The sequence below is a fragment of the Pelmatolapia mariae genome, linkage group LG4 (assembly GCF_036321145.2).
Source record: "Pelmatolapia mariae isolate MD_Pm_ZW linkage group LG4, Pm_UMD_F_2, whole genome shotgun sequence".
Lineage (NCBI taxonomy): Eukaryota > Metazoa > Chordata > Actinopteri > Cichliformes > Cichlidae > Pelmatolapia > Pelmatolapia mariae.
Window position 1 is genome coordinate 16,905,001 of NC_086230.1, and position 27,356 is coordinate 16,932,356.

At 36.0% G+C, this 27,356-nt stretch overlaps 2 protein-coding genes across 2 annotated transcripts; both read left to right on the top strand.

Annotated features, from left to right (window-relative positions):
* The first annotated feature begins 603 nt into the window (after nucleotides 1–603).
* LOC134626714 (adhesion G protein-coupled receptor E1-like) lies at nucleotides 604–13,635 on the top strand. Its single transcript, XM_065470687.1, is given in 22 exon segments — nucleotides 604–619; nucleotides 2,361–2,729; nucleotides 4,417–4,548; nucleotides 5,752–5,898; nucleotides 5,974–6,099; nucleotides 6,282–6,425; nucleotides 6,805–6,954; nucleotides 7,071–7,217; nucleotides 7,300–7,337; nucleotides 7,583–7,663; nucleotides 7,788–7,817; nucleotides 7,914–8,076; nucleotides 8,163–8,276; nucleotides 8,377–8,568; nucleotides 9,716–9,891; nucleotides 10,528–10,731; nucleotides 10,825–11,066; nucleotides 11,169–11,235; nucleotides 11,338–11,429; nucleotides 12,477–12,636; nucleotides 13,331–13,396; nucleotides 13,564–13,635. Coding segments are annotated over 22 exon segments (2,928 nt in total).
* A 1,553-nt stretch (nucleotides 13,636–15,188) lies between these two features.
* Nucleotides 15,189–26,183, top strand: LOC134626715 (adhesion G protein-coupled receptor E2-like). Its single transcript, XM_065470688.1, has 22 exons — nucleotides 15,189–15,216; nucleotides 15,568–15,606; nucleotides 15,735–15,905; nucleotides 20,008–20,154; nucleotides 20,243–20,368; nucleotides 20,589–20,732; nucleotides 21,344–21,505; nucleotides 21,638–21,787; nucleotides 21,880–21,917; nucleotides 22,093–22,173; nucleotides 22,342–22,371; nucleotides 22,466–22,628; nucleotides 22,714–22,827; nucleotides 22,926–23,098; nucleotides 23,191–23,367; nucleotides 23,877–24,080; nucleotides 24,174–24,415; nucleotides 24,524–24,590; nucleotides 25,138–25,229; nucleotides 25,483–25,642; nucleotides 25,926–25,982; nucleotides 26,106–26,183. Exons 1-22 carry the CDS (start codon nucleotides 15,189–15,191, stop codon nucleotides 26,181–26,183), a joined length of 2,643 nt encoding a protein of 880 aa, XP_065326760.1.
* Nucleotides 26,184–27,356: the final 1,173 nt, after the last annotated feature.

The window sequence follows — 27,356 nt, forward strand, 5'->3', positions numbered from 1 at the left end:
AAGAAACCCAAGAATGTGTCACATGTGCTTGGAGTGCAGGTTCTGACCATAACAAGAACATACCTTGACATGGGCCTTAGAACACGTGTATGAATTTGTCCTATACGACATATCAAAACCCTCCCAGAAGTAACAAAACAAAAAGAGAAGTGTATTTTCTATCATCAGACAAACTGTAGAACACTCCTAAAATTTATCTTGTAAACTAGTAAAGTAGTATTGATCGCTGCCTTTACTTTCCATTATCCACATTGATTGACTCACAAAAACAACACTGCCAAGGAAACATGACATTAAATGCTACAAACACTAATAAGAAAGAGAAAATTTGATGAGCAATCTGAACTGACTAAGAATAATTACTTACAGGCATTTGTTTACCCTTTATCACACATTTGACTGTTTAACTTGTGGCTGGTCATATAATAAGGTCACATAAAAACTTGTTAGTAAGGAAAAAGAGTATGGATTCCACCAAGATTAAATTGAAAAGCTCTAATGAATAGAAATAGATACACATTGTATTTATATATGTATGCATGATACAATGCATAAGATAAGCTGTGATTAAATAATGGGCTATTTTAATTGCAATCGTAGAACATGTCTGCTACAAATGGTGCACAGTGACTGTATTTTTTATCATCTTCAATTTGTATTTGCATTATCTCTTTGCATGTTCAAGGCAGGATTAACTTTTTTGGGAAGCAATTCAAATTTCACAGTGTGTGCTACAAGTAGTCAAGACTGACGAGCAGATGTCATTGACACACAATGTTTAATATGATGATGATGAATTGCTTTGCTTTGTCACTTCTACTTGGTATGTAATTTTCTTTTTCCATTCAATTCAAAATATAACCTGAAAGCAGAAAAAAAAACTAGATTTGTTTTTTAATGAAAAAAGCTCTTTTTGATTGAAATTGCATGTTGCCTTTGATAAGTGTTCTGTAGGCAGTTCTTAAGAAAAAATACATCTCAGAGGATGGCACATGTTGTCATATCAGTTTCAAATAGATCTTATTTGGTGTGTGTTTGTTTGTGTATAGTTGTGATTTTCCTTGGTGGACTGATTGTACAGCATACTTTTTTAATGACTTAAAAAACAATGATTGATTTCACACGTTTTTATTTATTTCAAATCTTCTCTAATGCACACAGGGTCAAAAGTACACACATGCACTAATATTTGGTCAAATATCCCTTAGCTAACTCCTTGATCAGACGCTTTTGGTAACCCTCAAAAAGCTTATTATAGCAAATATTTGACCACTCTTTTACATTCTCGTGTGTAGCAGATTCCAAGATCAAACAATTATATGGAAGTACAAGTTATTGTGCTGTCATTACATTGCCAAGTTTTGGAAGAAGACACAAACTGTGAACCCAAGATGAGGGGACATTGATTAGGATGTTTAGAAACAAGTGAGGAACCACCGAGGCTTAAGCCTGACATGAACTGTAAACTGCTGGAACACCAACTGTAGTCATGCAGCACAATGAAGCCATTTTTATATTGCCATGGACTGAGGAGATGCCAACCAAGAAAGAAGTCCATGCTTTAAAAATTAACACCTTCATGCCGGCTGAAATTTGCAGCTTTCCACACGGACAACCGAGATGGCCTTTGAAGAAGAGTTTTCATGATATTTGATCAGATGAGACAAAGATTGAGCTGTTTTCCCTGGCTGCTCCAGTCTCCATGCAAAATATCCTTGACCAAATTGCTAACCCCAAATTACCCTCTAATAAATCCATCAGAGTATTCATATATGTGTATGTTACATATAAAGCAATTACACGTCAACAAAAGTGCTTGTTTTTTTATGAATAGGTGTGAATGTGCAAATGAGGCAAGCTGTATAAAGTGCTTTAAGTTGTCAGGTAGATTAGAAAAGCACTATATAAGACTCAGTCCATATAGGTGGATGAGGATTGTTGTAGTTATTTTTATGATTGTTTTGATTAGCATTTATTTTGTCACCTGGTTGATATACATTGATATATCCTTTGTCTTGTTCCTTAATGTATTCTACTAAAAAAGAAAAATTATACAGTATTGGAGGCATTCCTCAGTTTGATTCAAGTGTAAAAATAAAGTTGGTATGTGACATTATAGAGATGATAACATGAATGATTACTTTTCAATAGTATAACAATTTAACAGTAATTTTTAAAATTAATTAAACATTTCTATAACTTCTCATCTTCTTTGTTTCAGGTTTGCTTGTGATAACTGTTATTACTGCGTTTCCTCCTGGTATGAACAAATAAATAGCCAATATATGTGATTTAAAATCACCATAAAGTGATAAATTATGTGTGATAATTATTGTGCATATTTGATTTGCATTGTGCAGGATCTTGTGATGGATACACCAATATAACTCAGTCGTGGCGCAATCGGGGATTTGACAATTCTTATTTTGGTGTCACTCTTGTCAATGACCAGCAGCTTCTTAACAAATGGTGGCGCTTTACAGGGATTGGTGGAGACAGAGTTATTGTTGCTTGTTTACCCATTTATCGTGGTGGCACATATGGTGCTCTTTTTATTCCATCGCCTTATCCAACCACTGAGTCTCTGACACCAACAACAGTGACTGCATATGGCGTCTGGAATTATTGCTCTGACAGGTCCGCTGTAGTCAATATAGCTCTTTGTCCTGGAGGATTCTACGTGTATCAACCAATAAGTTACCCATATGACCAGCAAGGATATGTGACCTGTGAGTAGTAACTAATTCTTGTTACCATGCTTCTGTTCATTTTTACTGCTAAAATAGAAATCTTAGCTTGAATCCGTTTTTCAAATATTCTGAAATCATTCATTCATTCATTCTTTGCTTGGCTCTTGGTAGAGGTGGATGCATCTTTTTTCTCTCTCCCTCCCTTATGTTTCCCTGCTTGGCTTCTATGTTCTTTTCTAGTCTTGTCTAACTCTAACCCTCAGAGAGTCTCTCAGTCTTGTTCTGGATTTGAACAACTAGTCCCTTAATGAAATTGACACTGCTTGATGGTCAGTTGTGTCGTGTGCCTGGCGACACTCTCAATGGAGGGCATTGAACAAGATGTGGAACAATGATAAGAGAGTTCTCGCTGGAGCTGGCTCGGACCTGGCTTATCGAAGAACAAAGAAAGCAATTACAGCTGTTCAAAACCCCACAAGGCTGGCCAAAATGACTGACAATGGGCAAGCTGTGAGTACTCAGACTGTGTTTATTGAACACAATATTGATAAGATCTTGGAGAAGCTCATAGCTCCTCAGTGGAAATTGAGAGACCTGATGACCAGTGATGGACATTTAGACCAACTGTGAAACTGGAATGCAGTTGTTCGTTCGAACCCAAACAACCATGTCCTTCATGCAGCTATCCAAGGCCAAGACTGGCCAGAACAACAATTCTCTATGATAAGAGGACTGTATTATGACTATCTGCTCCTATCCCTTAAGGTCACCTGTGTCAGGTGGAGGAAAGTTGACTTTTGCTTGACTGGGTGAAATGACTCTCTCTCAAGTTGAACACTCCCTCCCAACGCTTAGTCCCACCCGAAGTAGACAGGCGGACCTGTCCAACACCGGAAGACTGGCAGCAGGACCAGGCTGCTGTTTACATGGGCTAACTCCTGACTTTTTTTTTTGTACCTCTCTGACCTTTCTTCCCAATGTTTTGCTTGTGTATTCTATGTATGGTCAGAAGGGGTGCTCATGATGGCGCCGGATCATCTGGCAGCCTGTAAAACAATTTCCCTCAGGATAAATAAAGTATTATCAATCAATCAATATCAATTATAAATTGTTGAAGTTAGTTATCTGCAGTGCTGAAAGTATTTTAACTGGCATGGTCTCCAGGCCTAGGCTCAGTTGGCTGGTCACATAACTTGCAGACTAGGAGAGAAGAGTGCACATTGGTGTGATACAACAAGTGAGGCAAAAAACTGAAGTGATTAAATCACACACACACACGCACGCACGCACGCGCGCGCGCGCGCACACACACACACACACACAATACACTCTAATACTCTAAAATATGATGGTGTTCAGTTAAACTCTTATGTTTTTTTTAACCTTTTACGACTGTAAAACTATGTCACTAAATATCTAAACCCTAATTTCAAAGGGCAAAACTCTTTATTCAAAATTTAAAGTACAAAAGAATCAGGCATTTCATTTCCATTACCTTTGAATAAAATAAAATAAATTAAAATAAATAGATAAAATACATTACTTCAGTGGGGAAATCTGACTTACATTATCCAAGAGAGGCAGAATACAGAATATTTGTGTACTGATGATACTTGATTTTGTTATTTGAATTTTGTGAGAAATAGTCAGTAAGCTAAATTGAAATGTTTTTTTGTTGATAGTCATTTATGTTATGATTGTGTTTCACAATTTTATATGTATTTAGATCATTATGACTGTAAGCCAGACTCTTGTGGACCATTGGCCAAGTGTATGCCAGATGGAGGCTGCAAATGTGAGGATGGTTATGAAATCCCCCAAAGCCACCTTCCTACTCCGGATTCATTTGGTTGTGTTGGTAAGTACATGAAATTAAAAATAAGTAACTATTCTATATTTCGTGTTTATTCTTGTGAAAATAATCTGTAAAAAAAGTGCATCATCTTTTGGTCCTGATGTCTTATGCCTAAAAGAATGATCTGGGCCTTACCAGGTTAAAAAATTATTTGATCTTTCAAAAGGACAATGCAAATGCTGCTGCTCACAAATCAGAGTCCCTTTATAGATAAAACTTTCTACCCTAAGTTGGGAAAAAAAGGTTAACATTTCAAATTATGAGAAAAAAAGAGAATATTACATAATAGTCATATAGTCACAATAGTCATTCCTTTTAAGACTTTAAGTGGGATCACAGGTAGGAATATTTGAAATTCTCAAAAATGTGTGGAATGTGCTGGTCAGTTTACCAGCATGCCATGCGATGAAGCAAACTAACTTATTTAGTAACAAAGTTGACAGTGTGAGCTTGCATTTGCAAACAGCAGAGACTAATCTTTCTTGTAACATCATCCCCTGGAATAGGGTCAGTAAAATATGTCCTATAGTATTTGGAAAGGTTAATGAGGATATGTTGTCATATCTTTATCTCCAACGTTTTTTTAGAAGAGACATCCATAGGCATAGATAACTTGGATGGAAAACATAGTTAAATCCTTGACTTTGCTGTTCTCCCAAACGTCCTTTAAACAGCCTTCAAATTGTTTGCAAATGGTCTTATAATTCAATGCTCACATGGGCAATGACAGTGAGACCTGGAAGGGTGTAATTGGGCAGAACCACATGCCTGATCTGAACCTGAGTGGTGTTTTGTTATTGGACTTCTGTGCCTACCACTGTTTGTCCATAACGAACACCATGTTAGAACATAAGGATGTCCATAAGTGCACATGGCACAAAGAACACCCCAGGTCCAGGTCGATGCACTGTAGGTAAGGGGCGCCATCAAGCTGATCAAAGAGCTCTGGGTAGAGACCACAAAATTGAGAATGTGGATACAAGTGGCAGAAATGAGCCTTCTCCAAAGGATGGCTGGCCTCTCTCTTGGAGATAGGGACAATGCTGAATGATAATAATACAAATATTTACACTAATGTTTGTTATAAATAAACTTCACAAACAAACTTAAGTAATAATAAATAACTAAAAACAAAAGAAAATAAACTTCACTAAATGTAAATACTGTTAAAGTTTGCAGCTTGTTTGTTATTATTCTTTTTGTCAGATATTGATGAGTGCCAGAGGACTACAGGGATTTGTGGTCCTAACTCAAATTGTGAGAACACCGACGGTTCATATATATGCACCTGTTTGACTGGTTTCAGTGTAACAGATCCAACACTGCCACCTGGAACGTCCAATGGATGCACAGGTACCAATTAAAAACACAAAATAACAAAATCTATTTTTAATGCAGATTTTAACTTGGTAACTGTGGTATGTTTAGATATTGATGAATGTCTTGCCAATATCTGTGGGCAATATGGGTCCTGCCTCAATAACATTGGAAGTTATGTGTGCACCTGCAATGAAGGCTTTCACATTCAATCTGATGCAACCCCTGTTTGCCAAGGTCTGTATTATTATTTATGTTATGTGTTTGGTAGGAAAATCCTTTTGTGTGTTTGAGTGAATATAGCTTGTAGCATAAAGTTCTTTGAGTGATTAACATAATTAGAAAAGCATATTAAGTGTAATTTTCAGTACACAAAGAACATAAATTGAATTTGTTTACATTAACTGTCTTCTTTTCAGATAATGATGAGTGTCTAACCTCATCTATCTGTGGCCCTGATTCTATCTGCACAAACACACCTGGAGCTTATACCTGTGGGTGTAGACTAGGTTACGCACCAACTGATCAATCCAAAGAACCCAGCGAGACCAACATATGTACTGGTATTTACAACATATTTACAAAGGCATTAGCTGAAAATTGTAGATATAGGCAAAGAGACTGCAGTTTAATATGAAAAAATGCAGAATATATACAAAAGAAACAGGTTCAGTCTCACAACCTGCCATAGTATTTTTTGACCTGCAGCTTGAATTTGATTAAATGAGGTCATTTCCCATTTGTGTATGTAGGTAAGGAAAAATTACATGCACAGTTTCATTGTTTTTTAGGGTGGTTGTTAACCGTTTGGATCACTGTGAGTCTCTCTCTCTGTCTCTGTGTGTGTGTGTGTGTGTGTGTGTGTGTGTGTGTGTGTGTGTGTGTGTGTGTGTGTGTGTGTGTGTGTGTGTGTGTGTGTGTGTGTGTGTGTGTGTTTTACAGATATTGATGAGTGTGCTGACCATCTGTTGAACATCTGTGGAGCAAACTGTAACTGCACAAATTCAATTGGATCTTACAACTGTACCTGCCTTCCTGGTTATCGAGTGGACAATTCACATGTTATAGCCAGCATTGCTAACCCATGCAATGGCATGTGCTATTCCTATGCTCTTTTGTTTCCAAAAGCAAATAAAAAAGAAATATATAATTTCCAAAAAACAAACAAGCAAGACAAACAGCCCCTTGTGTTTCTCTCACCGCTTTAGATATAGATGAGTGCAGTGAAACCCCTGGACTGTGTGGTAACCAAACTGTGTGTACTAATGCACCAGGCACCTTCTATTGTTCCTGCCCTGATGGATTCTACCCATCAACTGGTGTAATTTGGAAGGCGGGCATCACTTTTTGTAAAAGTGAGCAAAGCTGACTTCAAAGATATTTTAGATTTTCAAAAGTGTTTAGAATTTAAATGTATTTTTTTTAATTTACTGACAGGCCTTGAAGACATTCTAGATGAAATCAAACCCCATAAGGTAAGACTCGTGGTGATTTATGTTTTAGAGGCTAACTGGCTAACTTTTTAATGCATAACAAAGTTCATTAATAACCCGTTATGTTTCATGATTTTGATTGTAAGTAAGTTAGTTCTTTGATGAAGATCACTTTTTCACAGTAAAACATTCGACTGTAATTAGACAGTTATACAAAACTTAAACCCCCATTTTTTAAAGAAGCCATCGTGTAGCAAATATAAACTAAACCCAAACATTAATTTCAGGATCAGACAAAAGAGAGAGCTTTCCTTGATAACATGGGTGAAGACCTGAAGAACCATACAAGTGTCCTTTTACCGGATGTGGTACGTAGTTAAAAACATTATCTTGTAAATGCTACACAACAAATGCTATGTAACGTGATGCACAGAAAACACAGCAGTTATTTTTTATCTAACACAATTTTCTCCGTTCTTGACATCTTTGCAGACAGTTGCAAACTGCTTTTCTTCATCTATGGTACTGAAAAGCAAATAGAGTCATAGTTTATATTTCCAGTTCATTCATTTCATTCGCTTGTTTATTTGTTGATTACAAAACTCAAGTCTTCTGTAGATGGTTTCAGGTGTTGGAACACTTACCAGTACAAGCAAGGTGAGCAGTGAAGGAGATGGGGAGACCGGCAGTGTTATTCTTGGCCTCTCAGAGCAGCTCGTTGTTGCAATGACTCCGTCGACTGAGACGCAAATAAAAAAGGAAGTGCACACTTCAACAGTGGGTAAGACAAAGCTCAACTTTACGCTAATAGGTCAAATGTGAGTTCTTAGTAAATACAAACATAATGAATGCATATCTGTGTTCAAGATTTGAGTCTAGTGGCCATTGGTTCATTGAGCCATGATAGCAAGAGTTCATCCCTCTCTGCCAAGGAATATGAAATGAAAATCAACTTGGAGGATCTAGCTAGGGCGAACAATGGTAAGCGCTTTTTTTTTTTTTTAAATGATGACTGACACAGGTGCATCAACATCAGTGTTTTTGTTGTTGTTGGGTTTTTTTGTGATGTGATCACTTCCAGGTTCTATATCAGCCGCCTTTCTGACGCTAAATGGGATGGAGAGCATTCTCAGTCATCAATACTTCAAAACCGAGAATGTGACAGAGATGTACTCAGCTGTTTTAACTGCCATAATACCAGGAATAAACACCACCAACCTGACAGAGCCTGTCAACTTTACAATTCAACACAAGAAGGTGTAGCATCAAGATTGTACACATAGAGTGTTTGCCCCCTTCCTGTTTTCTTGGGTTTTTTGTATGTTTGTCACACTTAAATGTTTCAGATCATCAAACAAATATAAATAATAGACAAAGATAACGCAAGTAAACACAAAATGCAGTGTCTAAGTGTAGGTGTTTGTCATTAAGGGAAAAAAAAAAGTAATTGCCCCCTAACCCTAATAACTGGCTGGGCCACCCTTAACAGCAACAACTGTAGTCAAATGTTGCAATAAGTGGCAATGAGTCTTTTACAGGTCTGTGGAGGAATTTTGGCCCACTCATCTTTGCAGAATTGTTTTAAATCAGCCACATTGGAGGGTTTTTGAGTATGAACCACCTTTTCAACGTCATGCCACAGCGTCTCAATCAGATTAGGTCAGGAATTTGACTTGGCCACTCCAAAGTCTTAATTTAGTTTTTCTTAAGCTGGAGGTGGACTTGCTGATGTGTTTTGGATCATTGTCCTGCTGCAGAACATAAGCGTGCTTCAGAGTGAGGTCTTGAACAGATGGCTGACATTCTCCTTCAGGATATTTTGGTAGACAGCAGAATTCATGGTTTTCCAGATCCTGAGGCACCACAACAACCCCAGATGTAATGGAATTCAAATCTCATTAGTACACAAAATATTTTCCAAAAAGTCTTCAAGATCATCAAAATGGGGTTTTTGGCAAAAGTGAGATAAGCCTTTTGGTCAGAACTGTTTTACTTCTTGAACTCTTCCGTGCATGACATTTTTGCCGAGTCTCTTTCTTATTCTTGAAGCATGAACTCTGACCTTAACTGAGACATGTGAAGCCTGCAGTTCTTTAATGTTGTTCTGGGTTCTTTTGTGACATCCTGGATGAGTTTTGAATGTGCTCTTGGAGTAATTTTGGTAGACCAGTCACTTTGGGAGGAAGCCAGGAAGCTTTCCAGACTCATAGCTGTCAGTGACTTTGTTTCTCAGTTGTTTCTTTAGATTGTGATATGATGTCTTACTCTCTTTGTCCATTATTAACATTTTTGTTTAATATGCAAGACACTAGGAAATCAGGAAGGGGGCAAACAGTTTTCAAACCACTGTATATATTGAAAAAGAATCAGGCTTTTTTATTCTTACCTTTGTTTATTTTGTTTTTTTTAGGAAGTACCAGAAAATGGAATGGTCACTTGTGTGTACTGGGAAGCCGGACAAGCCGAAGGTGGACAAAATGGAGAGACGATGCGTTGGTCAGAAGAGGGTTGCTGGGTTGCATACTCTCAAAAAAACTACACTGTTTGTAGCTGCTCTCACCTTTCTACCTTTGCTCTCATAATGCAGATTGGGGAGGTATGTTAGTTACATGTTGGTAAGGTTGAAGCCTTATTACTTACAGGGCTTAACATACTTGTACATTTTTCAGATTTTATTAAATTCACACTGCACAATTTGACAAATGGAAACATGCAGTGTATATAAGCGGTTAAATCCCTTTTTACATTTTAAGTGGAAGAAAAAAAATGTTTTGTAATCAGTCAAAATTTCTCTAGAACTTTAATTCGATATTCTGTCAAACTGCTTTGTCAACAAGTATAGTACACTTTACATACCCAGCTTCAGACAGTTTATCCCACACTTCTTGGCATATGCTATCAAACCTGGGGAATTGTCTATGGACTGAAGGGAGAAATAACAGAGAAGGACTATAAATTGAAATAGGGTCCCAAAAACTGAACTGTAAATTGAACTGTGGACTTGGAGAATCATTACAAGAATCATTACTGCAGAATTAGAAAGATACACAACCTAAAAATTGCTCGTAAAAAATCTCAACTTGGAATAAGTCTGAAATGGATCACCTGACTCGTCACCTGGATCTTAGACATTTGTCAGCTTTAAAGCATTTTAATAAGCCAATAAGTCAAGCACAAAGTTATAGCCAAATTTACATCCATTTTCATCGGCATCCATGTATCTCATTTTCAGCCTGTGCCACAGAATGACTTCTTAGAGTGGCTGAACCGGATATGTGTGATTATTGGACTATTCTTTTTGGCTTTGGCCATCCTTACCTTCCTTCTGTGCAGCTGGAATCCTAAAATTAACAACACAGCCCGTCTCCACCTCTGCCTCAACCTGGCTTTTTCACAACTCCTCCTGCTGTGGAATGACAAATACACTGATAATAAGGTACAATGTGGCTACACTAAAAGAATTATCAAAGGATTCTCTATTGTGTTCCAATTGTCCATAAAGCTTAAACGTATTTATCTGTCTCTACAGCTGGCCTGCACTGTCATGGCAGGGCTTCTCCACTTCTTTATTGTTGCCAGTTTTGTGTGGATGTTGCTGGAGGCACTACAGCTCCACTTGTTGGTACGGAGGCTCTCCCAGGTGAAAGTCATTCAAAGAGATGGCCTCCCCAGGCCTCTTCTCTATCTGATTGGCTATGGTGTTCCATTTGTGATTGTCGGTGTTTCTGCACTGATCTATTCTGGTGGTTATGGATGCACTGAGGCTAATGTGTAAGTCGGACACGGTGCAATGCACAGATTTATGCATTAAATCCTTTTATTACTAAATGTACAAGACTGGATAATGGTCTCTAATGTGCGTTTGAATTGCAGGTGCTGGCTGTCAGAAAAACGAAACTTCAAATGGGCTTTAACAGGGCCAGTGATAGCGATCCTTGCTGTGCGTCTATTTTTGTGTTAGAACTGTATTACACATTGCATTTCTTTTCTTAAAATGATTATTTGTCTCAAAATTAAATTCTAAATCTGATTATTTTATCAGCTTAATTGCATACTGTTTGGTGCAACTTTATGGAGTCTGCGGCCCACCTTGGCTAACATAAAAAGTGATATCTCTCAGTCCAAAGATACAAAGTAAGTTTGAGGTTTACTTAATTTAAAGAGCAAGTTCAAATTCTGAGTAATCATTATGGCTTTTGTGTACTTAAAGCAGCTTTTAAAAAAAATGTCACTCAGTAGAGACTCGAGACTAATTGCAATTTCCATTCTGATTCTGATTATCTGCTAAATGGCAACACAGATTTTTCCCTATTTCAACTACAATTGACATTATATAGAAAGAAAATCAACTTTTTTTCAAATATTATTATTATTATTATTTATTATTTGCATAATAAAAAATATTAAGCTTATTAAACTTTTGCTCCAAACTGAGTAAGTTACAGGATTTTCTCTTTCAAGCACAGTACTAATTGAATAGAAATGAGCTGCTGTATACCCACGTTTATATCAGATACTTGCATCATTTTCCCGTATACTTATGAATTCACCAAATCATAGGACATCAACCCTTTTCTCTTTTTTCTCACCTGTCTGTAATTTTCCTTTCAGAGCTCTTGCCTGACTCTCTGACTTGTGGGTGGTTCTGAGCTGTGAATAGTTTAGCTTGAGTCACTTTTCATTTGTTGGCTAATTTTAAAATGTACACAATTAAGTGTTTGATCAGGTTTGTCATAACAAACATTTTCTATGGTGATTTGGCAATCTTTGTGTCTTCACTCGTGGTGGGGAGTTTCCATGCTGACAACTTGTTGGCATGCACCTGTGAGTGTGCGCACAACTATTTGCATGCGTTTCCATGTGCAAGTAAATAGTTTTTTATTTGTGCACTGTGAGTATGTAGAAATAGTAGTTTGTAACAATTTGCTCATGAAATGTATGCGCAAGACGCCGACCAGCCAGTCCCCCTTCTGGACCAGAGAAGACTGGAAATCGGGAGATACCGTTCCCTTGCCAGACAATCAGTTCATCTCTAGAGACTAAATATGTCATCCTGTTTGACTATAAGTGCAGTTACAGTAGAGAAATAAATTCATTTAGCATACTGATGTGATTTTATTTAACATCCTGCTCCGATGTTTTGTAAAGAACTGTAAAAACCTTCTGTTGTTCTGTTTGCAGGTTGATTTTGTTCAAGATATTGGCCCAGTTTGTTATACTTGGCTGTACCTGGATTCTTGGCCTGTACCAGACAAACCTGTTCTTTCAGGTTGCTTTTATAGTTCTGAACTCCCAGCAGGGTACTTTTCTCTACATTGTCCACTGTGTCCTCAACAAGGAGGTAGACTCGTTATACCAGAGTTTCTTAACATTTTTCTCACATACTGTATGTCAAACTTTTTATAATTCATTCTTCATAAGAATGCTGCACAGGAAAAAGGTCCTGAGTTCAATTCCACCATCAGGCTGGGTCTTTCTGTGTGGAGTTTGCATGTTCTCTCCCTGTTTGCATGGGTTCTCTCTGGGTACTCCGGCTTCCTTTCACCATCCAAAGACATGCACTTAGTGGGGATAGGTTAATTGATTCATCTAAATTGCCCATAGGTGTGAATGCGGGAGTGAATGTGAGTGCGAATGGTTGTCTGTCTCTGTGTGTTAGCCCTGCGACAGACTGGCGACCTGTCCAGGGTGTACCCTGCCTCTCGCCCTATGACAGCTGGGATAGGCTCCAGCTCCCCACCCCCATGACCCTGAAAAGGATAAGTGGAAGCGAATAGATGTATTCTTTATAAGAGAAAAAGAAAGATTTAAGTTAAAATATAGTTAAATAAAAGCTAAACTCTGCCCCACTAGCAATGGCTCTGTGGGTCTATGGATCTATATATAGGGAAAGCACCACAGTTTGAAAACTCCTGTTTAATAATGATTTGCTCTGTGATTTAACATCATCTCTATTTACAACATATTGGTAGTATTCTTTATGGTGAGAGTAAATTCATTTATTTTTCAAAATGTGCATTTATTTCATATTCTAGATTAGAGATGAGTATGTCAAATGGCTGACCTGTTCGTTCAACAAGACCAGAGAAGGCGGCTCAGTGGTAAGTTTTGCATAGCAGCCACTTGACCAATGAGACTTTTTCACTTTAAAAGCCTACCTGTGTTGTAAGTGTGACTGCATAATGCGTTGCTTTGCTTGTAATAAATTTAAACCTTTTCTAAAAATGTTTTTTAGTTTTTCTAAAGTATCAGCACTACTTTTTGACAGAAAAATGTACCATCAGTGTCTGAGGACTTGGACATCCCTCAGACATCAACATCAGCTGATGTTGATAAATAAGGGAAGGGAAACATGGAAGAAATGGAAGATTTATCTACTTTTCTGCTAATAACTGTTTACTTTCTTTGCAAATATTTGAATTTGTACAGTGAATTAACCTTGTAAGTTCTTTCTGTCATGAAAAATTAGTGCATTTTATGTAATACTTGCGCTTTTTGTTATTTAGAAAGTGTTTTAAACTACTACTTGCTGATTAAATGTCCCAAGTGTTTCTCCCAAATGTTCACCTTTATTTTGAAAAGGTTATGGCCAGACATAGGTGCACCCAAATCATACATCAGATCTTGGGTTGCACAACCAGTTATTAGGGCTAGAGGACAATAACTTTTTCACACAGGGCCAGGAGGGTTTGGACAGCCTTTTTTCTTTAATAAATCTAGTTGTTAAGCAAACATTTGCTTACTTAAGTTTTAGTTTTGCTTACTTAAAGTTGCTTAATGACGAGTGATCAACGATTGACTAATGATTGATTCAGTGGTTGGAGTCAACTATTGTACAACTGGCTTGTAATGCACAGTTTTACAGGACTGCAATATACTGCTGTTAATGATATTAAAGTGGTTGGTTGTGGAATTTACATACTGCTTAATTTGACTCAATAAAGTCACCTGACACCCAAAGTTCTGTTTTTTTTTTTCACTTTTTAAATGAATTTAAAGTAAATACATTATTTACTTTAATTTAGAATTTAGGAGGAAGAAAGTTGGTCACTAATTATCAATGTCCCATAATAAGGTTTACTCATGGGTGCCTTTTTGGCATGAGGAAAGGAAGGAGTCTTGCCCTTTTTACAGGCCTGAAACACAGCCGCCCTGAAGTACAGTATGGCTACATTTTTCATGCAGGTGCCATGATTACTGCAGCTTGACGAGAGCAAACAGTAGGGTGCTAGTGGAGGGCAGGCTGAAGGAGGAGTAGTTGGTAACATAAAGCAAATGCAGGCACTGATCGTATACATATGAATTAGCATACACAAAACACTGAAATGGTTTGTCTGGAAGTAGGAGCGAGCTCTGATGCAGGTTTTGACTGAAAGCTTGAAATGGTTTTTTTTTGTGTGAAAGGACAAATATTCAATAGATCAGAAATACGAGATGGACTAGAGAAAAAATAAAAAGCAGGACAGCCCCTATTTTTTAATTTCACAAATAAAATAGCTATTTGATCAATTTTGAAGTGTATTTTAAAAGTCCCTAGTCTCTACATTGATTTGGTCCAGATTTTAACAGTATTAGTGTTGGGAATCTTAAGTATAACTGTGTTCATTGTCTTTGAGATCTGAGAAAGGAAATAAAGAAAAGAATCAATGCTTCACACACCTGACAGTTTTTTTTTTGTTTTTTTTTTTTACATGAAAAAGACATAACATAAAAATCCTGCATGTAACATTGTGTGTATCTTTCCTAGGTCCTTAACATAGTCAACACAAGTTGGTGAATTTGCATTGCTTTTTGCATTCACATAATGCTTTTAAAAGCAATATTTGGGTGTTGTTCATGTTTTACAATGTGAACATTCAGAACAGATCTGGAGACTTGACTTGACTTGTCACTATGGACTGTGTCTTGTCACTTTTTCTGGGTAAGTGAATTTGACAGAGAAAATAAACTTTTTGGAACTGAAGGTATTAAATTGATGTCAGTGCTAATTTTAATGAGAAAACTAGATTATTAAGATGGAACAAATTTTAGTTTAGATTCTGGATTCAAAGAGACATGTCTAATCAAATAATGGTAAATTCTAAACAGTTACTATGACTGACTACTTTAAGTAGCATTTCATAAAGATATGTGTAAATTTAAGTCAGTGTTTACAATACTTTAATCGCAAAAGTTTTAGTTTTTGGTTTTTAGCTTTTGTGTAGCTTTTTTTTAGCTTACCTTTTAAAGCACTGAAAACTAGTTCATTCACCAGTATTTTTCTTTTTGATAGGTTTATTTATCATACCTGTCTCTTGTGATTTTCCTCCTGGTATGTAAGATTTTCTGCTACATTAAATAATAAAAAAAACAAAAAAAAACAAAAAACACACGCAGCAAATCCTCCAAAAAATTTGTAAAATAACTACTATGATACCAATGCTTGCTTGTTATTTGTAGGTTCTTGTGACGGATACACTGCGATAAATGAACCATGGCGGAACCGAGCCTTTGCATCTACCCCTTTTACTGGTTATTCCCAAAATGATACAAATTTTCTTGAGAAATGGTTGCGCTTTACAGGGATCGGTGGAGACACAGTTGTTACATCATGTGTAACAGTCCAACCTGGTGCTACACTTGTCCCCATTTTTATACCATTTCCCTTACCAACTAATTTGTCTCTGTATCCGACAAATGGGACAGCACAAGGGTGTAATGACAAGAGTTTTTCAGTGAGTGTGGCGCTCTGTCCAGGAGGATTCTATGTATATAAACCAGTGGATCCCCTCCCTGCTCCCAACATGGTATATGTAACTTGTGAGTAGAGACATTTTTTTGTGTATAATTTAAATTTGAAGTTTTATTGGTTTAAAGAATTGTGTGAAATTTACATGATGTGTTTACATTCGTATTTTACAGGCAACATCTTACAAGCAAGTGTTAGATTCACTGTATTATGACTAAAACAAACTATAAAATAACACCCAAAAGTTGAAATCTCGAAAGATCAATTCTCATTTAGACAATTAAGAAACATTTTTAAACTTTATGTAACACCAGAACTGCCATTAGTGATATTTGATAGAAAAATAATGCAAAATGTCTTTATAATAATAATAATTACAATAATAATAATTGTGTAAGCCCAAAATGCATCTGAAAAGCATTAACATAATAACATTTTGGTAGTGACCTGGTGTTTTAAAAATAAATGATTTTTTTTCCAGTGAGTAATCAAGTAATGTAGTGCATTACTACTAGGAAAAGTATCATCTAATGTATTAGTTGTTTGTTTGTTTTTTTTGAGTAACAGTAACAGTCACCTTACTGTGCTCAACAATCATACAACAATTTTATTAAAACTTTACAGCCTCTCCATTAGAACACTGGCAAAGTTTAAAGTGTTTAATGACTGAGACTATGTTTTGTGTATGTGCTGCACATTCAATGTAAAACTTTAAGTTTGATGACAACATATTTAGACACATAAAACCCTTATGCCATACTAGATAGTGTAAATATGAGCTAGATTATTCAAGACATGCTCAAGATTCTTTAAAACTCACTTTGAAATGTGAATACTATGTTAACTTATATTAAATGAAATGTATTAGTATCTTTGTTGGAGAAGAATTTAAATAGTAAATTAATAAGTTAATTACTTTGTGAAGATATTTTAATTTAATATAAAAATATTGTAACAACAAATTTTCTATACTTAAAGTAATAGAAAGGTATTGCTGTTTATTTCAAAAAACAAACAAACTGTAACACGTCCTCTGGAGGAAGCTGACACTGATAACAGATACATGTTCTGGTAGAATGACATTGTCATTGAATTTGCATTATTTTCTGTGTGTGCCAGACACAGTTTAAAAGACATTATAGGATGATGTGTAAATCTTACAGTGCAAATTTCAAAGTCAGAAATGATCAGCAAATTTGCAAACTTCATGTGTCATAATAAACCGCGCCTTTTTCTGGGTAAGTGAACTGTATTCTTTCAAATGATGTGAGACTACTTCCAAATTTATCACCTGAAGATATGAAACTAGCTCATGTGGACTTCTTCATTTAATTTATGTAAGTGCTGTTAATTTGAATTTGAAAATTAAGTTATTTAAATAGAAAATTGTAATTTTAGATAGACGGTGAAAATCACATTAAAAAAATATGTAAGAAATAATACAATTCATTATTGATAACATTATTATGATTTCATTATTTTAGTAATTAATTATATATGGAAAAAAGTTAAATATTATATTAATGACTTTAAATAAAATATTTCTGCAGTGCTTTGATAGGTCTGCTTGTTTTTCCCAGTCAGCTCTTAACCCAAATATATACAAAATATGTTTTTTAATTGATGATTTCATTTATTAAGGAAAAATGCTGTCCAAACCAGCATGGCCGTGTGTGAAAAAGTAAATGCCCCCTAAACATAATAACTGGTTTTGCCCCCTTTGGCAGCAAGAACTGCAGGTTTTAATTCAGCCACATTGTAGATGGTTTTCAGCCAAAACCTGTTTAGGTCACCGAAAGCATCTCAGTCTGACTCTGGACTTTGATTCGGCCACTTTATTCGTTTTGGTATTTTCGAGCCATTCAGAGGTGGTTTTGGTGGTGTTTTTTGGATTATTTTCCAGCTGCAACTCAAGTGAGCTTGAACAGCACAAAACGATGGTCAAATATTCTCCTTCAAAACTTTCTGGTCTAGAGCACAATTCATGATTTTATTAATTACAGCAAGCCACCCTGAAGCTGCAAAGCAGCCCCAGACCACCACACTAATACCACCATATTTGACTCAAACTAGGATCACATTTTATGAATGCTGTGTTAGTTTTACACTAAAATAATCTGGGCATGGCTAATGAAATTGAACTTAGCTTTCCAAAAGATGCGGTTAACTGTTACTACCTGTGAATTCATGACTCAATAAAGGGAGGAAATACTTCAAACAGGGCCAGGTTGGTTTGGATGACTTTTTTCTCTTAATAAATTAACTGATCATTTCAAAATATTATTTAGTATTTATTTGTATTAAAATACGTTTTCGCTTTTATTAATTTGTTTGATCCAAAAACATTTAAGCGTAACAAATGTGCTAAAAAATGAAGAAGTGTTGGATTGATTCAGACTGCTTATGTAGTTCCTGGGTTCATTATTTCTTCTCCTAACACTAGTCAGTTAAATTAAAAATCTTCTTTCATTACTTCACATTTTGAAAAGCACATTTTTACATCTTAAAAAAAAAAAAAAATCAATGCATTGTTAACTGACCTGCCTACTGGGCATGCCAGAACATTAGCTTCTAATATTAAAAACTGTGTTTTCTCAATTTTCATGAGTAGTGTTATTTTCAAATAAAGTTAAAACATATTTTTAAATATGTTTATTAACTGAGGTCAGATCTCTAGCTAGTTGAACCAGTTTTGAATGTAAGTCAATCAATCATCCAAACAATGTGTTAATACACTGGAGTTGAAATCTTTTTCTAGGACCAACATTTTCTCCCCTTTTGATAGTTTCTCTTTTCATTATATTTACTGATTATCTTTGTCTTGTGTGTTTATGCCTAGTGTTGATAATTTTTCTCACATATAATTAAAAAAAATGTAACAGTGATTAAAGTAGATAGCATGACTAATAATATTTGCTAGTTACTTGCAGATTTTTGTGATGGATACAACCTAAAAGAGTCTGGGAGTAAACTACATTGACAAAGTAATATGCATCTCAAATCAAATCAAATCAAATCACTTTTATTGTCACATCACATGTGCAGGTACATCTTGCCACTGAGATGCAGTTACACAATATTTTTATGAAAAAAATATTTAAAAAACATAAGTAATACTAAAATATTAAAAAAATATTTTTTTTAAATAAAAAAAAGTTAGACAGAAAAGAACACAAAAATCAAATATTACATTTAAAAAATGTATTTTTGATGTAGCTGTTTGTATGGGTCCTGTATAGGAAAAATATCATTTGCATTCTTAAGAAATGGCTACACTAAACTTCATGTGATTAGGCCGCAGTATTTTGTAAACTAGTAAAGATGTGAAACAACTTGCCAGCTACGAACTGTTTTGTGCTTTGCACAAGCAAGTAACATGTCTGTCATTGTGTCACCAAGATTGCTTTGGTTGCCATATTCATTAATTTTTATGAGCAATACATGCTGCATTCATGGAAATGTTTTTTAATACAAATAATATATATCATATTATTATTTATCCTAATATATAAAATAAACAATACATTATTTATTGGGAATACTATAAGTATTATGACATATGAACATGTACCATGATTTTATTTCTATTTAGATCATAGTGAGTGTACTGCAGCATCTTGTGGACCATTGGGTAATTGCACAGATGGGGGATGCACTTGCAATGATGGATATGAAATGCCTCCAGACTACCTGCCTACTTCAAATTCTTATGGCTGTATTGGTAAGAAATTATAGTACATTAAAACAAGATGTTATTTTCAAAACAGCAATATTTATATTTTTTGATATTATGATTAATATGAAAATAATACATAATTTTCAAGAACATTAAAGTAATCTAGACCTATAATGTTTATACCAGTGACTGTAAAAGCAGTTATTTATACGCTCATTGGATTAAACAGACACTCAGAAGCAAGTGCATGATCTGGACTAATATGTTTTTAAAGTTTGCAATTTGCTGATTGTGTATCATCTTACCAGATATCGATGAGTGCACAAGGACTAAAGGAATTTGTGGTCATAACACCAACTGTTACAATACACCTGGGTCATACAGTTGTAACTGTTGGAAAGGATTTCAACTACCGAAGCCAATACTAAAAAGTAAACTGGCCCCCGGCTGTGAAGGTACAAATCAAACAAACAAACAAACAAACACAGAAATAATTCAGTTTCGTTTGTTTTATATTCACGTTTTTAATTGTTCTTTGTGTAGATATTGATGAATGTCTTAGTGGTGTCTGTGGGCCATACGGGACCTGCTACAACACCATAGGAAGTTTTGTGTGCAACTGCTCTACAGGCTTTAGGGCTAATTATAGTATGTCCCCTGTTTGCCAAGGTCTGTATTGCACGTTACAATATTCTATCAAGTGAACTACATTGGACTGTTCATATTACTGTTAATTACTGAGTGTGACTACAGAATATTTGTATGCATAGTATATTAAGAGTTGTATGAGTTTGTGTGAAAGGGTGGTTTGTACTTTTACAACTTTAAAATGCAGTGTGATAAGAATCAACAAATAAGTAACTAACTAGCTGTAACTTTCTAACTTCAGATATTGATGAGTGTTTCAACTCAACGATATGTGGTCCATATTCTATCTGCCAAAACCTGCCTGGAAATTACTCCTGTAGCTGTAAGGTGGGTTTTGAACCAATGGATAAAACTAACCAACCCAATGAGACCAACGTCTGCACTGGTATGTGAAAATTGATTTATTTATATTTGAAGTCACTTGTGTTTGCTCTCTCTCTCTGTCTCTGTGTGTTTCCCTGCTATTTCAAAAGTATTTATTGTGACCACTACAATGTCATAAGATTGTTATACTGAGTAAAGAAAGGCCTAGGCTGACAAAATACATTAAATCACAGGGTCATTGCTGTTTTAGTGTCAGAAGGATATGAATTATTATTAAGTGTTCAATGAAGCACTGGCAATGTCATGGCTTGGCTAAAATCATACAGACTTTTTAAAAAAGGAAAGATGAAAAACATTGTCACAAAATGTGGAAGCTATGCAAAGATTAAATTTAATCTATTATCAGTGGATAAAACATGAAAACATACTATCCAGATTTGGAATTGCTAGCACAATTTAGCTGCACAACCTGTCCTTGTTAGATTTTAAACTAACAGAATAGCCTCTTTTCCATTATTACCTAATCGGATAGACTAGCCAAGATTCCTCCAAATATGAGTTTATCGTTGTCATAGTCCAGGCATCCGCTGATGTAATTTTTGTTTCTCAGAAAAGAATATATGGCTTCTTTTGTTGATAACATATTTTTTTTTAATTCATGTACTTCAACAGATATTAATGAGTGTACCCTACCAGTGTGTAGTACATGTATAGACATCTGCGGACCAGATTGTAACTGCTCAAATACAATTGGATCTTACTTGTGCACCTGTATCCCTGGTTATCGGATTAACAACCCAGCCTTTATAGCCAGCTATGATAACCCATGCAGAGGTTTGCGCTCTTGTTTGGTGTTTTGACATATAGCAGCTCAAATATGATTAAATGCAGCAGTTTGATCAAATGATCAATAAAAACAGATTGCCTTGCATGTGTGTGTGCGTGTGTGTGCTCTCTCTACTGCAGATATTGACGAGTGCACTGAGACACCCGGTATATGTGGTAAAATGACTGTGTGCACTAATGTACCGGGTACCTTTTATTGTTCCTGCCCCGATGGATTGTTCCCCACAACTGGAATCGTTGCCTGGATATTGAATGTCACATACTGTCAAAGTGAGTCCGTTTCAACCATAATTTTGAATTGTTTTAAGGTTATTTATTTGGTTAGAGGACAGTTGATGTTCACATTTTTAATTTACTGACAGGCGTTGAAGATGCTCTAAATAAAGTTCCAGTCAAAGAGGTAAGACCCATCGAAATATTTACCTTTTAAAGGTGCCTTATTTTGTCACCAATGCATAACAATGTTTAAACCAATGTTTAGCTCCATTCAAATAAAGCAACAGGAAATGAAACCATGGCAATTACCAGACAGTGCTTTGTAACAAATGAATACTAATACTGCACATTCAATGCAGGGTCAGACAAAAGAAATATCGTTCATCAGCAATATGCAAGATGACCTGACAAACAATACAGGTGCCTTCATACCAGAAGCGGTATGTAGTTCAAAAGTGATGCTTGTGACAAGACTAAGCCAGAGTGTGCTTTGTTTTATATTCAGACATGGTTTGTAACTAAAAATAATATGTTATGTGATGTACTGCGTACACCACAGAACATTTTATCTAACGCCTTTCTCTCTTTTCTTCATAATGTGTTTGCAGACCGTAGCCAACAGCTTTGCTGCATCTATGGTACTTAATGTCCAGCCACAGAAAACATACCATATTCCATGTCTGTATTTACATTTACTTGTTTCATTGATTAAAATGATTTACATTTTTGCAGGCCGTGTCCGGTGTTGGACCACAAGCCACACAAAGCAAGGTGAGTAGTGAAGGAGATGGGGCGATGGGCAACGCAATTCTTGACCTTTCAGAGTATATCGTTGTTGCAATGACTCCACCTACCGAAAACCAAACCAAAAAGGAAGTCCACTCTTCAACAGTGGGTAAGTTAAATTCTAATATTTTGTAGCTTTACTATATTTAAAATTACTGTTGGTATAAATTAACTCATTATTATCTATTTGTAAGATCTGACCCTGCTGGCCATTGGTCCAGGGAGTAAGGATAACTGGAATACCTCCCTCTCTGCTAATGAAAATACCATGGACTTCAACTTGCAGGCTATAGCTCATGCTAACAATGGTGAAAGAGTATTTAAAAAATTAAATATACTGACAAATCCAAACTATTTTTATTTAATTAATGGTTTTCAATTTCTTTTGTGATGCAAAAACTCCCAGGATCTGCAACAGCTGCTTTTATGACACTGAATGGGATGGAGAGTCTTCTCAGTCATCAGTATTTCCAAACAGAGAAAAAGACAGAGATGTGTTCGGATGTTATCACAGCCATAATACCAGTTAATAACACTAACCTCACAGAGCCTGTCAACTTTACTATCTACCATAGGAAGGTACAGCTGCAGAATCTCAACTCTACATCTATTAATGCAGAGGGATACAGACTTTTAATGTTTCTTGCCCATGTGCACTTTGCTTTTTTCAGGAAATACCAGAAACAGGAACAGTCAGTTGTGTTTACTGGAAAACCACAGAAACTGTAGAAGGAAAGTCTATGAGCTGGTCAGAGGAAGGCTGCTGGATTGCATTCTCTAATGAAAACTATACAATCTGCAGCTGTTCTCACCTTTCTACATTCGCCCTGATCATGCAGATTGGGGAGGTACATAATTTTTTTCTTCTTCTTTTTTGATAAACTTATTATTAATTTGTTATGGTTAAATAAATATTAAAATCCAGACAGATTTTGAGTGGTGGATGCACAGACTTGGTCTTATCTTCACTTCATTGTGTTGTAGAAGTAATTTAATTTGATAAAATAACTTTTTTTTTCTATTAGCAAACACTCAGTGACTCAGAATGGCAATATGTAGGGAAAAATTCTTGCAAACCCAAAAACTGTTATAAAAATCTTAGAAATTGAATACAGTACTTTGTGGAACCTCCCTTGGCCACAAACAATCTCCTTAGCTAGTGTATAAATGCTTGGTACAGGTTTATTTAGCCAGTTTATAACATTCTTTCCAGAAGTACTTATGGTCTGGGAGCTAAAGGATTGTCAGGGGTTTGTCCCAAAGCCAACTGTGAAGGGACCTGAATAGTTACTTGCATACTAAGAAAAATATGCAGTAAGGTCATTTTAATCACAATCTACATATGTCTCATTTTCAGCCTACACCATCAAATCCTTTTTTAGAGTGGCTGAACCGGGTATGTGTGATTATTGGACTATTCTTCTTGGCTTTGGCCATCTTTACCTTCCTTCTGTGCAGCTGGAATCCCAAAATTAACAACACGGCCCGTCTTCACCTCTGCCTCAACCTGTTTTTTTCACAACTGCTCTTGTTGTGGAATGACAAATACACTGATAATAAGGTACAATGTGGCTAAACTACAAGAATTATCAAAGGATTCTCTATTGTGTTCCAATTGCCCATAAAGCTTAAATGTATTTATCTGTCTCAACAGCTGGCCTGCACTGTCATGGCAGGGCTTCTCCACTTCTTAATTGTTGCCAGTTTTGTGTGGATGTTGCTGGAGGCACTACAGCTCCACTTGTTGGTACGGAGGCTCTCCAAGGTGCAAGTCATCCGACGAGATGGCCTCCCCAGGCCAATTCTCTACCTTGTTGGCTATGGTGTTCCATTTGTAATAGTGGGTGTTTCTGCGCTAATTTACTCTGATGGATATGGTGTTACCTCCTCAAATGTGTGCGTAACACATAATTATTTTCATATTTTCCCATATGATCAATATTTTTCTAGAACAGGTTTGCTTGATTGATTGTTTATTTACTTGTTTACGTGATTCTTTTGCAGATGCTTTCTCTCTACAAAGCGAAATTTCAACTGGGCTTTAACAGGACCTGTTATTGCTGTTCTAGCAGTGAGTACATTGAGTATTTGCAACTGTGTATTGAGTGTTTAAAATCCTTATGTGCATATGTCATTTATTTAGAGACATGACTGTAGTTAGCTGTCATGTTAGCCTTTGGACATCTAACTTCTGTTGGACAAATGGTTTGTATTTGGCCCATGAAATGTAGGATTAGGTATAAGATTATATTTAAAGCACTGCCGTGCCAAGTTGGATTGACAGCTAATTGTAATGGAACTGAAGCAATAACATCCCCCCCCCCCTACACATTTTGTAAGGGACATGTGATTGAACTCTAAAGGAGATGAAGGATGACACTGAATTGTAGTTTTAAAGGCTTTGAATAAATGTTTGTAGAAAAGAAAAAAGCAATAGTAAGTTTATTTGCACACTTTAGCATGAGTTGATGTCACCTTTAACCCCATCTCATGCTAACAGTAGTACTTTTGCGAAGACACTTTTTTCTATAATTAAAAGTCTGTGTTATCAAGTCTGTGGCAGGCTTCTTTTTACTTTGTACACCTAGCAAATATTGTTGTTTGTTTGTTTTTTAAAGATCAACTGGTTATTGTTCCTTGCTACTCTCTGGAGTCTGAGACCCACTTTGGCCAACATGAAGAGTGATGTTTCTCAATCCAAAGACACCAGGTTTGAACATTCGTGTACTGTTTTCATGAAGGTGACAATGAAAGTGGCACCTGTATGTAAGTGCTAATGCACAATTTGTGACTTACGTACATGTCTTTTTAGTGGAATTCATTGTAAGGTTAAGGTGAAGGATGGCTTTGGATAAATGAGCTGAAATTAGATGAAACACAGAAAAAAAGGACAACTTTTCTCGACTCAGCTGAATGTAAACACAAATAGTGTTAAAAAACATATTGTACTCTTTGTTTTTCAGGTTGATCGTTTTCAAAATCGTGGCGCAGTTTGTCGTGCTGGGCTGTACATGGATTCTGGGCCTGTACCAGACAAACCTTTTCTTCCAGGTCCTCTTCATCATCCTCAACTCCCAGCAGGGGACATTCCTGTACATCGTACACTGTCTGCTAAACAAGGAGGTAGATAATAGCTTGAGCTATGCTCTTATTAAATTTTGCTCTTTCACAACCTCTCATTTAAATGCTCACACTAGGCCAATAGTAACACAATGAAGGGAGTATAAAGTAAGTTTGTGGTTATTCGCTAAAAAAATGATCTTTGCTGGTTTCTCCTTTACTGTGTTTTACAAATTTTAAGAAGTACAATGTTCACAGTGTAACAATGATTATGGTTGTAAAGCTTTACATGGACTCTTCAGTATGGAGCTAAACTATTATACTGTACTGAAACTGTCTTTACCAGGTGCGAGAGGAATACATTAAATGGCTGACATGCTCTATTGGAAAAGAGGCGGCTGAGGTAAGTCTTGTGAAAAACATAGCACTATCCCCAGCAGTCTTAGAAACATCGAGTCCTGTGACTTTTAATCTCAGTCAGTGCACCTCTTAGATTTGTTAGAAACAGCTGGGCTATGTATTTCAGGAAAAAGATGTGGGTTCAGTCACCGAAGATTTCGACAAGCCTGAGAACCAAAACAATGAAGGGAAGAAGGACCACTAATCCTAATGAAGTGAGCAACGCTAAAACAGACAACGCTATCTGTATCGAGTTATTATCTGTGCTTTTTCTAAATTCCATTTTATTGTGTCTAGAAAGTTAACTGTATTTAGCATATTGATCTGTATCATTGTGTCTTTTAGGGCCCTATCTTGCTATTTTAACTGCTAAAGAAAAATATATTTTTAATTAAGCCTGAATGCAGTGACTGCTAAAGTAATGCTCTTTCACAAGCAATTATTTCTAGGAGTGTTTAAGTTTTATTAGCTGTATGTTACTGTACTAGCTGTGCTATATTACAACAGTACATGTCATGTTAACACCATCAGTTAGGCCTGTTATTATTATTATTATTATTATTATTATTATTATTATTATTATTATTATGCTGTATAGATTTGAAATGTAGCTAACGTAGCAGTAGAATACCATAAGTCTGACAGCCATACTGATTTTCTCACTCACTGGCTAAACAGACCATCTCTGTACCTAATTTGCTTGGGTCTGGGCGCTTTGGCAAACATCTTGCTACTCACACCCTCAGAGAGTCAGGCTTGAAAAAACAAAACCTCCTACAAATAAAAACATGTGCTTCTCAGTTTATTCTTTCTTGTGTTATTTGCATTTTATTTACGTGGCATATGAGACACTTTGACGTGGCTTAAACTTTACAAGACAAATTCGAGGGATGTACAAAGCCAAGCATACTTTGTGATTTACATCGGCATTTAGCTTGCACACTATTTCAGAAAAATCACTCACAGGACAGAAACAAACTATTAAACTTGAATTAAGACATTAAAAAAAAGAAATAAAAGGAGTGCAGGGATAAATCGTGTTTAATATGGTTTGCTGTATTGTCTGTCATTTATCAGAACATGCATGTAACAAAACCCTGAAAGAAAGTAACTTTTACTACCCTTCAGTTTCCTTAGGATAGATAAGGTATCACATCCTTGGTTCATCATTAGTGCTTCCTTTCTTTAGGGAGAATAACCATTAAGTTGTAACATTAGGGCCATGTTACCCAGATCGTCAGTTATTTATTTGGGATTCACATTTATTGTAGATGATTGCATTCGTTGCTGTTTGCCTTTTATCATAATTGGAAAAAATAAAGTGCTGATGATATTCCTTGCATTGGAGATTTACAACAACATACCTTACTTTTTGTGG

What these genes read in the sequence shown, in the direction of transcription:
- LOC134626715 (XM_065470688.1), top strand. Translation starts at nt 15,189, where the DNA reads ATGGACTGTGTCTTGTCACTTTTTCTGG. An exon ending in TTACTATCTACCATAGGAAG is followed by an intron (nt 23,099 to 23,190) that starts GTACAGCTGCAG and finishes TGCTTTTTTCAG; the next exon opens with GAAATACCAGAAACAGGAAC. An exon ending in CTGTTATTGCTGTTCTAGCA is followed by an intron (nt 24,591 to 25,137) that starts GTGAGTACATTG and finishes TGTTTTTTAAAG; the next exon opens with ATCAACTGGTTATTGTTCCT.